Raw genomic sequence first — 11,618 nt, 5'->3', positions numbered from 1 at the left:
AATGATGTTAGTTGTTATATATAAAAGAATCTTTTCGAAACGTCAAATAATATTGACAAAATTTTGAATTATTTGGTATATGCATTACAATGTATAACACATGTACATTTTTAAGATCCACAAAAAATTTAAAGATTAGAATGAATTGCAGATTGCATAAATAGAATACGCAGACCTTAGGTCGATACTGTTTTCTAAAGAATAATTTTGAATAAAAGACATCAACTGTCAATTTTTGCCACGAATAGGTGATTACCATAAAAATACATATAAAGGATAGAGTACGCGAACCATATGTTACCGTGTAAATGGATATGATATGGCAATAGAAAAAGAATGCTGCATAGAAGTTCCTTGTGTCTTCGTCTAATCAGACATGCACACTGATATCGTTCGTTAATCGATATTACACTTCTATATTTACTGCATGAATGTGGATATTATACATAGGTATTAGACAAGGATACAAAGGGCTTCTATACAGCGTTCTCTTTCTATTTTTATATCACTTTCCCAGCTCGATCACGCACTCTATCTTTATATCTCTATAGTGATTACACAAGAGATCCCTAATGTACACTAATTTCAGCCGCCTTCTAGTATACAAGTCTTATCTGTTGCTGTTAATTATAAATCTCATTGTAATAATATTCGATATTTATTAACAATTAAAATTATACGTATAAATCGTTAGAAATTCTATTTTATTTCGTTAAATTTAAGAATGTAAATATTGTAGACATTCATCTATCTATACCATTTACAGTTTAAAATACGCCGGCTAAGTTTAGGATCCGCTTCGTGCGAAGACAGAACGTTGAATGAACGCGAATTACGACTTCATGACTCTTATATAAACAGCAACCACTATCTCCGATAAGTCGCGGAAATCCACGGTGACTGCCGATATGATAAAATTTCTTTATAACGATAACTTTTATCTGATTCATCAATTTTTCCAATTTTATGTTAAATAATAATTAAAAATTAAATTGATTTATCGAAATACATAAATGGTTGTTCTTGTAAAAGTATAGAGACAGCGAGAAGGAGCACAATTTATATAAAAATTTGGAGAAGTATGGAAATTACATCTATGATTATTTTGAGCTGATGGTACGAAATAAGAAGCGTTATGGGGAAATAAAAGAATATACATATACATGAAATAAAAGGAATATGATAGTTTGATTTCTGTTCAAATATTTTCAATTATCATTAAAAAGAAATAAAATTGTATTTATTAAACATTAAACATGCAAATATTACAATAATTCGGACAATCCAAATAGATTTCCTTTTTGCAATATATTATTTTATAATGGAATTTAATTATTTACTTTCCACTTATAAACATTTTGTTCAATACTGTTTAGTGCCTATGAGAAATTCTGTTATCAACATGAATCTCATATAGACGTTAGCAAAAATCTGAAATCAATCATTGAAAATATATTACTTAGAGGTAACATTATGATTTAGAACAGTATTAATAATTTACTGTAATTATACGTACTGATTATTCTTTCTCGCCTTCAAGTTGATAATGGTAGCGACGTAAAGCAGCTAAGCGTAATCTTTCAGTCTCCAGAGCCTGCTCTAATTCCAGTACATGTACTTGTGCTTCCATTTCTAATCGTTTGGCTTGATGTAAAGTTAGTCCAGAAATGTCTAAGTCATCTGTAAAATATTAATAATTATTAATTTCTTATTACACGTGGAAAATATTAAAACAAGTCCCAAAAAGCGACATTACCATTTTCTTCAACAAGTTGGCTACAATTTTTAGCAGTTGCAACAACACTTCCTGTTGCTTGCGTTACATCCCTTGATGCTTCAGAAAGTGCAGCTAGGTTAGAGCTATTTCTATTGGCTTTTACTCTACTTGCAACTACCAATTGCGCTGTAGACGCTGCTATTCCCTGGGATGCAACCACTAGTTGTTCAAATTTACCATTGCCGGCAACAACCTTATCTGCAGCTTCTCTATAAACATTAAAAAATTTTGTAAACAAGCAAACATTGCAATAAACTGTTTGTACTTACAGCAGAAGATTAGCACCCATTGCTACTGCTTTAGCTGCAGATATAAGTCCTTCGGACCATTGATGATTACGTTTATAAAATTCTGTTGCAGAGGCAGTGCCCTAAAATTCAAAATAGATGTTTACACATATGTATGACAAAAGTTGGAATCCCATCCTCATCGATATACATATTGTGCCATATCAAATTAAATATTATATACATTTACCTTCCCTTGTTCCACAATTTCTGCTTGCAACAGTCGTGATTTTTTAACTAGCATTCTTATACATTTCATTAACTCTGTACAAGAATCTAGAATTTTTCCATTCACTTCTAATTTTAATCCCGAATCTGCTGCACGAGATTTCTCTATCATATCCTGATTTAACATTATAAAATATTTCATATAGAAATAGTACATTAATTATGACATAATAGAATGTAAAAGATAATTACTTGTATTCTATTTGCAGCTTCTTCTATTGCTTTATCCATACTTAATAATTCCATTTCTACTAAATTCCCAATAACTTCAACAGTGCCTTGTCCATTAGACAATGTAGCAGCAAGATCGCACACTTTCTTAAATTGCTGTTTTACTTCGTTGATTTGACCCACAGTCACGGGTGATTTTTCTCTTATGTGATTAAACATAGTCAATGACTGTAATCCTAACTGTTTACACTCGTCAGTCAATTCTATGATAGAATAAAAAATCAGTATATGGTTTTTAATCTCCTATTAATCTTTTCAATTTATAACTTACTGTCGCCCAATGCAATATTAGATGTAGTATTGGACGTAGATTTGGCGTGAATAATATAAAGCCCCAAAATATATGCAACATGTATTGCACTTTTAATGAGTACTTTTCCATTCGTTGTATCACATACGTAACCGGTATACGCTGCATCTAAAGTATCTAACGATTTTAGAATAGGATCTTCTAATTTTTCAAGATATTGAGAAGTGCAAGTTAAATCCGACATTGCTGGATTATCAATAGCACTTAATGAGTATTGCATAATGTCTTCCGCTTCAGAAATACAATTTACTGAAATAAAAGTTCATAATTCCAAATAGATGAACGCAAATAATTTCTCACTCTCAAATGAATGAAACACTTACGCAATAATTCATGCAACATAGTATGTGTATACGTATTCATTTCATTACGGCATCGTTCGGCTTCAACTTCCAACTTTTCGATCTTTAGGTCTAATTCTTCTTTCTGTGCTAATAGATCATGTAGATCCCCTTCTAAAGCCGTTTTTTCAGAAGTTATAAAATCATTTTTGGCAATCAAAGCCTAAAATATTACATCTTTACCGGAACGAAATAAAAACAAACGTAAACGTAAACTGAAGAAAAGAAAGAGAAATATTAACCAAGTTTTCAGTTTTCGCGTCATTTAGTTGTTGTTTTACATCATCCAAATCATGCTGAGCTTCAACAGCTTTTCGTGCTTCTTGCTCTGTTATTGCTTGGCCTTGTATTAATTCTTCAAGACGACGTTCTGCTTCAAACGTTCGTCGTTCAGCTTGTTGTTGCGACATTTTTAACATTCCTAACTGTTTATCCACTTCAGCTTTCTATTGCATAGAAACATACCCAAATTCAACATCTAATATTTTTTATCCCTCTTTTTTAATATTTAAAAGAATCCTACCTTCCTAATTAAATTGATATGTTCGTCTCTGAACTTTGAATATGCATCTTTCAATTTTTGAAATTTCTCTTGTAAGACTTTGTACTTTTCTAGAAAGAGAACAAAGATTATATTATGAATGTTTTTCACAATATTTTATATAATGCAAGTGAAAACAGTTCTAACCTTCGCTTTCATGAACTTTCACCATCATATCTGCTTTCTGCTTGACAAAGTCTTGATTAACTTGCTTTTCCTGCTCAATTTCATTACCCTAAAGAAATATGCGTATTAAAATATCATGTTTACAATAAGTATGCTGACAAATAAGATATCCATACTTTAAGGATCAAATCAGATTCCAACTGAGTAACACGAATTTGAAGATCCCCCACGATACGCTGATGATCAGTCAATACACGATGTAATTCTTGTCTTTGTCGATTAATTTCCTGTTGCAAATGATCGATGAGACTTTCTCTAAAACAACAAACGATTGCCTCGTGTAACTTTCAAATTTCATATAAATTTCAAATGCAACTAACTTTTAAACTTACCTTTCTGCTATTGCATCGGGTGAAATCGAACCATTTCGCGTGGAATCTAGTTGATCACCTGGTAACGAACTTGTATCGGAAGTATCGATGAGATCAACTACGGTGTCAGAGTCCAAAGATTCTTCTGGTGGTAATACTACTATCGGTGTAACATAAGCTCGAAACTCAGATTGTATTAAAAAGTTTGGTGGATTCTAGAACAAATATACCGCATTACAAATGTAATTTATATTATAAATAATATTATAAATATTAAAAATATTATATGTAGATATTATTATATAAAAATTACATTAAAAATAATATTACAAGATAATAGTTCAAGATTACCTCAGGTAACGCAGGTATCGTTATAAGATGCTTAAAATACTGTCTTTGTTTAACAGTATTGTAAAATTTCTTTAGTTCTTGAAATTGTTTAGAAAATCTATCGCGATGGCCGGCTAAGGTATCCGCAGGCAGAGCACCATGAAGTTTAAATAATATTTTTACACAATAATCGTAAAGCTGCGATGCGTCTAAAACGCAGGGGATTAGTGGAGCCAGCCGACACTGTCCACTTACAGTCATCGAGTTGGAGGGTGTGTTCTTCAAAGAAGTGGTAACTGAAACGTTTCATTTGTATAAATTAATATCAACACAAATCTATAATATCATCGACATAACGAAATTTTGAGGCAGATTTTGATCGAGAAGTTACAAAAGCGATACACTCAGCTTCCATAATACACGAGACGATAGGATAAATGTATCTGGTACGATCGGCTTAATTGTACCTATTTGCTCGTTCAAATACCACAAAGTATCGGGTTCTGTTTTTACAATTTGTATATTCGACGTTGGATCTATTCGGAAATACGAATCTCCTTTGGTAGCTAGATTTTTCGTCGGTAATTCACGAAATAAAAAGATATTACCGTTATGTAAATTGTTCTGTTCATCCGTCAATGACGCCTCCGTTCATTTATTCAGCATGCAGATCTCGATTTAACCGGTCTGCCTTGGTTCAGTTCGATCTGGATAATCGAGATTCCAGTAGATTAATTACGTCAACGTAGCGAAACCTAAGTTGATACCGCGTTGCTTTCATTTTACAAGCACAATCGACACTTTCACGCCAAAACTACTCTAGTATAATCGGCCAAAATGATTCATCTAAGAAGGAAGAGAATGCATCGGAGGTTGAGGTACTCGTGCAAAGCGTTTGTTAGCAGAAAGTATGAGAAAGATGATCTGTTTCTCATCGATCGAAAGGAAGCCAGAAACTCGAACAATACAAAAAGCATCGTGATAGACGAGAATCTAATTTGTACCTACCTGCACGTTGTAAATTCAAAATGTCATCCATGTAATCGAACATTTCGACCGACATTTGGAAACTAAGCAGAAAAGATTAGAAGAGATTATAAAAGATCATAAAACGTGGATAAAAGGCTGAAAATACAAATACAGTAAAATTCCAATTATCTGAACTCATTGGAGGATAAACAGATAATATTAATAGGAGTTTACCAATCTCCTTTGTTATTTATTACTGTTTCTCGGTCATATAATACGTAGGATCAAATAATTATACGAACTATACGATTAGATAATTGAGAGATTAACAAACATGATACTTGCCAAATTTTCACCTTGCTAACTTCTGTTTTAACAAATGAAATTCAAATAACTGGAGTTCTACTGTGAACTGATTAAGTTAAAAGCTTACTAGACATTAATATCGTTCTCCCCTATAGATTCAAGTTCCTCCGGTGTTACTTGAAGATTTCCGGGTATGCGTGGGTTTCGTTTGTGAAAATCTAACTTGGTAATCAGCAATCTTATGTACAATTGAATTAATGGGCCATATCCTTCCCGCAAGTGTTGCCATAATTTCCCGAGGTCTTCCAATCTTTTGCGATACCGTTGGGAATCTGGAATCACTTTCTCGTGACCCTCTCGTAGTATCTTGTGCAACACATGACAAAATTTCCAAGCGACGATCTGATTCTCTTGCAGTGGCTGTCGTAACATATACGTCCAAAATATCGCTCCACCCTTCTCTTGATGTGTACCTATAATCGCGCCTATATTTCTGTAAGGAACATATAACGTACTTTGAAACACAATTTTGCTAATTGCAACACCTAATACACGCTGTTAATCTTTTGCTCGTTGCTTAACGTATTAAAAATGCGATTTTACGAAGAAAGATATAGGATTACCTATTTGCTACAATTAAGAAACATTAATTTGTATCATCTATCAATTTGTTAATGTACATTTATATCTTTTGAGATAATTACTCAAACAATAAATTCATCCTTTAAATTCTACTATAGACTCGCGAAAATTATTCAATTTTTTGCTAGAATGAAAGCTTCATTTGGAACTGGAACAGAAAGTTGCACGAAACCTTCATTGAAAAAATTAAGATACTAACTGATCGATTGAATCCTTATTGTCATCTATCCTAACTGTCATATTTGACAGTTGATTTTTATGTAAATATAATGCACTAAAAATTTACATGAATCTTTAATACATAAAGTATTTTTAAATTCAAAGTTCGAAGTTGGTATAAAATAATTCGGAAAACATTTATAGGTGCAGAGGGTCAATGGTCTTCTCATTTTTGAAGAATCTTTTGTTAAAAAGGATACTTCGCACATGTTTCTCTTTTACGGGTGTTTCTGTAGGGTTTACAGCTTTCCCTATAGAGATACTCTAAAAGTTAGAAATCATTTATTACAGTTTGTTTATGACATACTGTCTTGAGTTTCGTTAAACATTAAAATCATAGTAGCCATAATTAGTTATACATAAATAGTTATAATTAAAGTGATACGATCAGAATAAATATTTATATATGAAGGTTACAGGGGAAAAGGGGGAACAACTTATTCAGTTTAAAGATATACGCTTATACAGCAATAAATGACAAATAAAGTCAATGTCTAATGTCTAAAATATATACATATATGTTTAATCAGATAATCGATGCTTTTTACATAAATATCTTTCAAGAAAACCCTGTAGCTATATTTAATACAAAGACAATTTTGGTGATATGCGATTGTTTGATAAAGTATTAGAGTTCAAAATTAAATTTTTAAAAATTAAAAAAGAAATATGACTTAACATATTTTTCCTCTGTGATCTTCATATATAATCATGTTTTCATTTCGATAAAAGTCAGCATTAATTTTCCATCCTTATAATAATTGTAAAAGCAAAAAATCTAAAATAGTTCCAATGTTAAAGACATTCATAGCATTTAAAAAGACGAAACAGGATCTTTCCATGAGATTCATTTACCAGCTGGTGGAGTTGTTTATCGGTGAGCGGAACGACACCCGTCATGATAATAGCGTACAACAGCTGCGATAGAAATTAAAGCACGTGTAAACAGGAATCCTAATGGTCAGTCCGTATGAAAAGTCATCGTTTCACCAATTCGCCAGTCGTGTCGAAATGCGTTAAACAAGCACGCTCAACAACGTTACGTTGCTCCACATCGTCTGAAAAAAATATAAAAATTGCGATACTTTTTACGAAGAGTAATGATGTACCACAAGATTAACTTTACAAAATTCTTATTTTTTTTATTATTCTAATTATCTCTCTGCCGTTAAAAGATTTCTTAAATTTAAGGAAAATATGATTTTTGATTCATAGAACGTTAAATGTCCTTCTTTCGGTTCAAACTAAAGCGAAAGATTGAAACGTCAAAAGGTCGAGAATTGCAGCAGAGTTAAACTATTGCACAATGATTATCTCGGTTAAATATAGTTTATAATTTTATAAATATATTTACATTTAAAACACTTTTTAAAAAAGAGATAAATGAAATTTATATGTCACTAAAGGTTCACTATTATCCATTACTTTAGAAATGTCAGCAATGAAAGGTTCAAAGCCCTCGTAATTTGTGTCGTCAGTTAAAGTTAAAACTGAAACATATTATATCAATACGTTATCATTATCAGATACATGATCGAAGCTAACTTCGATGCTGATAAAACGCTGTAACAGACATTAGAAGAATGACACAATTAAGAAACGTAAATTTTTCAGGAAATTCGTTTAAAATAGACCGTCTGAAGTGGAAAATTATTAATTACCATTTGACAATAACAAAATCTTCTTCTTTTAGAGTTTAGTTAATAGACTTTGAGTTTTAAGTTAAATTTTCAATAAAATATTGTTTATATGTATTGTTTACCAGTGTCAAAGGGATTAAAACAACTTTTGAATTGTGACATTTTTCTTATTAAGTAACATAATTTACATATATGAGTTTTGCATTCAAAGAATGAAGAGTTTTGATTCACTTTTAAACTGTATTAAATTTTCTTTTATTTCTAACTTAAAACAATAATGGGGCTATGGACACTTATATAAATTCATATTTTTATGAACATAAGTGAAACAACTAGAACCAAACAAGGCAAAAATTTGTTTCGTCTACTGAATATTATAATGAGTTTGGATATCTTATATATTTTTGCATATTATATGCATCCCATGTATTTTTCGCTCCTCTAAGTTTGCCATAAATGCATAGAAACTCACAAACTAATAATGATATGAACTATTGAAAAAAGAAGCAGAACTGTAAAATACTGCAAAATATGCTACAATAGAATTTTCTTTGAATTTTTGACTATTCTAACTTTTGCTACGAAAATCGTTCAATATTCATAAAATACGTATTCGAAGTGTCCAATCTCGGAAGTCTAAATGATGGGTCTTTTATGTTCATTAACCCTCCGACTGGTGTCACCGCAGCGGTACGGTTAACGATGCCTTGTGCCAGAAAAAGTGCCGCTATACGGTTACGTTCATTCAGAAAGTACTGCACTGGTTGCACTTGTGTATTTAGATGAGCCAAGCGAGATGTATGTATGTATGTATGTATGTATGTATGTAGTTCATTATAGCATAAGTCAAAGACCCTGTGTATCGCAACAGCAAAACAAAGATAATAACTGAAATAAACGCAACATAGACAATACTCAATTCTGACATGCAATTACGATTCAATTATAAATTGTAGCTAACATAAATATAAACAAGAAATTGCTAAGGTATTGTTTAAAAATATACATTGATAGAAAAGTAACATTCGTGTTTTGAGAAGATAATGATAATATGAATGATTACTTCGTGTAATGGGATAAAATATCGATTATTGTGTATATAACTATGAAGTTTGTACTAAACAAAGATGTTTGTAAATAGAGCGACGAGGTAAATAATATTGAATTCCAATTTGTGTCAGTTATTGTAACTATTTGTATTGGTATGCGATAATTGGTACGAACATTTCCTTCGGTCGCATATATTTATTTTTTCGGAAAATATGACATGTTTTGATTAACTTGATGTTTTTTGATCCCCTGCTAAAAAAAATGATATGTAAATTATGGTCGCAACTGAACTCATTCAATTTAAATACAGGGCCTTGACCATGGAAGCATCATATTCCTATTGTTCTATTAATTTTCTACGTAAGTGTCAAGTGTCACAATTATTATATACATGTACACATATTTTCTTTCGAAATTTTGTATAAATAATAATAATATATGTTAATATAAACAAATAAAAATAATTAGTAACTTTTACCATTCCTGTATAAAGTATGAATATATTATCTTAAAAAATCAAGTAATACAATAATATATGTTGTAATGTGCTTATGCATAATTCGTACAATTTTGCAATATGTATCCTTTTTAAATTTGTTTACACGCATGTCGTATGATGGCATAAATATCTATAAATACCATCATAATTTAAGTATATGTACCTAAATAAAATGATATTCATGTAAAAATTACTCCAATTTTGTTCACCGGTAAAAGAAACGGTGCATATGATAGAATGTGTGTCTGTATATACATGAAAGAACATCAGAGAGGCGGTTTCCTGTTCGCTGATGTCAGATTTTTCTTAGAACGATGTATACAATATCACGTTATCAATATTAATGTCAAAAATGGCGGATATAAATGTTCCTCGTGAATACAAATTTTCGAAATTTGAGAACTGTACACAGAAATAGTACTGTCAATGACTTAAGCCTTCAAATACGTACAATATCATAATAAACACATTTCCTAACCTATAAAAGGCATTGAAACGATATACAAATTGGAACGAGGTCAAGGACCGCATTTTCATCGTATACGTCTAGTTTTAATAGTTTGAAACATCTGTACACTTTAAAAAGAAAATATCGCTTTTAGTATAGTTTTACTGATTTAGCAAAAATATAACCTTACGTTCATTTTAAAAGGCATCGATACATTTAAATAGTTATTTCGCAAATATATCATGCAGTTAAAAATTGAAACTCGCATTACGTACCTAAAACTAATCCAGCAGTCTATGCCATTAAATCTAGATCTCCGCTTTGTTAGAAAACACAATTATATGTCAAACTCATTACACCTTCAATACACGAATTGTTTCAAAAGATTACGTAGCATAGATCCGGCTATCATAAACGGGAACTTCATTAATGCGCACTAGCACTTCTTTTAAAATATTAACGCGTCTGGCTTTGAAAAGTGCGGCAAACGTCAAATCAATTTATCTAACTGATTTCTTTTAATTAAAGACCGTATTAGAAATGCATCGATACGTAGTAGTACGGATTCACCGATACGATATCAGATACGATGGATAAATGTTAAAGATAACAATGAGAAAATTAAATAATAGCCAGATAGCGTTATTATTATATAAATCGAAATTCGTATTAAATACGAAATAAATACGTGCTCCCCTTCGCGAGTATGATGGAATACAGTGAATCGCTTGGAATATAGCAATAGATGTAGCGTGCATTCAGTGTCAAACCGCTATTTCGAGCGCTCTTCCAATGGCGTAGCTGACTTGTGAAACCTGCTGGCGCGTAAACTCGCTTTTAAAGTAACATCTACTTTTACGTTTTTCGTTCACATTTCAACGAATCGTTCAATGTTACCGCTTTTATTATCTCATCCTCTTTTTTCTTTCGCTAGTATCATTATCACCTCGTTATTTGTGCATTATTTATCTCTTTCCGGTATAACGCTTATATATAATCTTCCCTGTTTTAAGTTCTTTCAAAATACATATAGCCATAATACATTCACCAAAATTTATTTTGAATAACATTAAAATCTCTAGTCAATAAAAAATGTAATGTTTAATACAATTATCTATTTCTTTCATTTTTGTTATTGAATATAATACAATTTTAAAAATACCACTATGCATTAATTATTTGATCAACCATTTATTGTTGCTTTTCATACACTTAAATTTTTATATGATTTTCATATCTTTTTATTATAATTGCATATTTATTTTATCATTTTTTTAAGTTAATATAATACGTAAAAACTGAC

General features: G+C 31.1%; 1 protein-coding gene across 2 annotated transcripts; it reads right to left on the bottom strand.

Annotated features, from left to right (window-relative positions):
• Positions 1 to 1,217: 1,217 nt before the first annotated feature.
• Positions 1,218 to 11,123, bottom strand: LOC117238843 (huntingtin-interacting protein 1). 2 transcript variants are annotated; one of them, XM_033504051.1, is made up of 19 exons: positions 10,591 to 11,123; positions 7,534 to 7,736; positions 6,879 to 6,942; positions 5,945 to 6,302; positions 5,551 to 5,612; positions 4,564 to 4,838; positions 4,234 to 4,427; positions 4,018 to 4,156; positions 3,863 to 3,950; positions 3,698 to 3,786; positions 3,417 to 3,620; positions 3,157 to 3,337; positions 2,795 to 3,082; positions 2,485 to 2,726; positions 2,255 to 2,407; positions 2,047 to 2,147; positions 1,757 to 1,986; positions 1,517 to 1,680; positions 1,218 to 1,431 (listed from the first exon to the last, which is right to left on the bottom strand). In XM_033504051.1, exons 2-18 carry the CDS (start codon positions 7,576 to 7,578, stop codon positions 1,520 to 1,522), a joined length of 2,874 nt encoding a protein of 957 aa, XP_033359942.1. In that variant the 5' UTR covers positions 7,579 to 7,736; positions 10,591 to 11,123; the 3' UTR covers positions 1,218 to 1,431; positions 1,517 to 1,519. The 2 variants fall into 2 exon arrangements, with proteins under 2 accessions (XP_033359942.1, XP_033359948.1); XM_033504057.1 differs by lacking the exons at positions 5,551 to 5,612; positions 5,945 to 6,302; positions 6,879 to 6,942; positions 7,534 to 7,736; positions 10,591 to 11,123 and adding an exon at positions 5,151 to 5,245.
• Between the last annotated feature and the right edge of the window lie 495 nt (positions 11,124 to 11,618).

The sequence above is a fragment of the Bombus vosnesenskii genome, unplaced genomic scaffold (genome assembly GCF_011952255.1).
Source record: "Bombus vosnesenskii isolate JDL3184/JDL3185 unplaced genomic scaffold, Bvos_JDL3184-5_v1.1 scf7180000013264, whole genome shotgun sequence".
Classification (NCBI taxonomy): Eukaryota; Metazoa; Arthropoda; class Insecta; order Hymenoptera; family Apidae; genus Bombus; species Bombus vosnesenskii.
Note: the sequence above shows the minus strand (reverse complement) of the source record. Positions and strands in the feature narration are given on the sequence as shown.

What these genes read in the sequence shown, in the direction of transcription:
- LOC117238843 (XM_033504051.1), bottom strand. Translation starts at nt 7,578, where the DNA reads ATGACGGGTGTCGTTCCGCTCACCGATAAACAACTCCACCAGCTG. An exon ending in AAAAGAGAAACATGTGCGAA is followed by an intron (nt 6,303 to 6,878) that starts GTATCCTTTTTA and finishes ACAGAAATATAG; the next exon opens with GCGCGATTATAGGTACACAT. An exon ending in CGATACCTGCGTTACCTGAG is followed by an intron (nt 4,428 to 4,563) that starts GTAATCTTGAAC and finishes TATTTGTTCTAG; the next exon opens with AATCCACCAAACTTTTTAAT.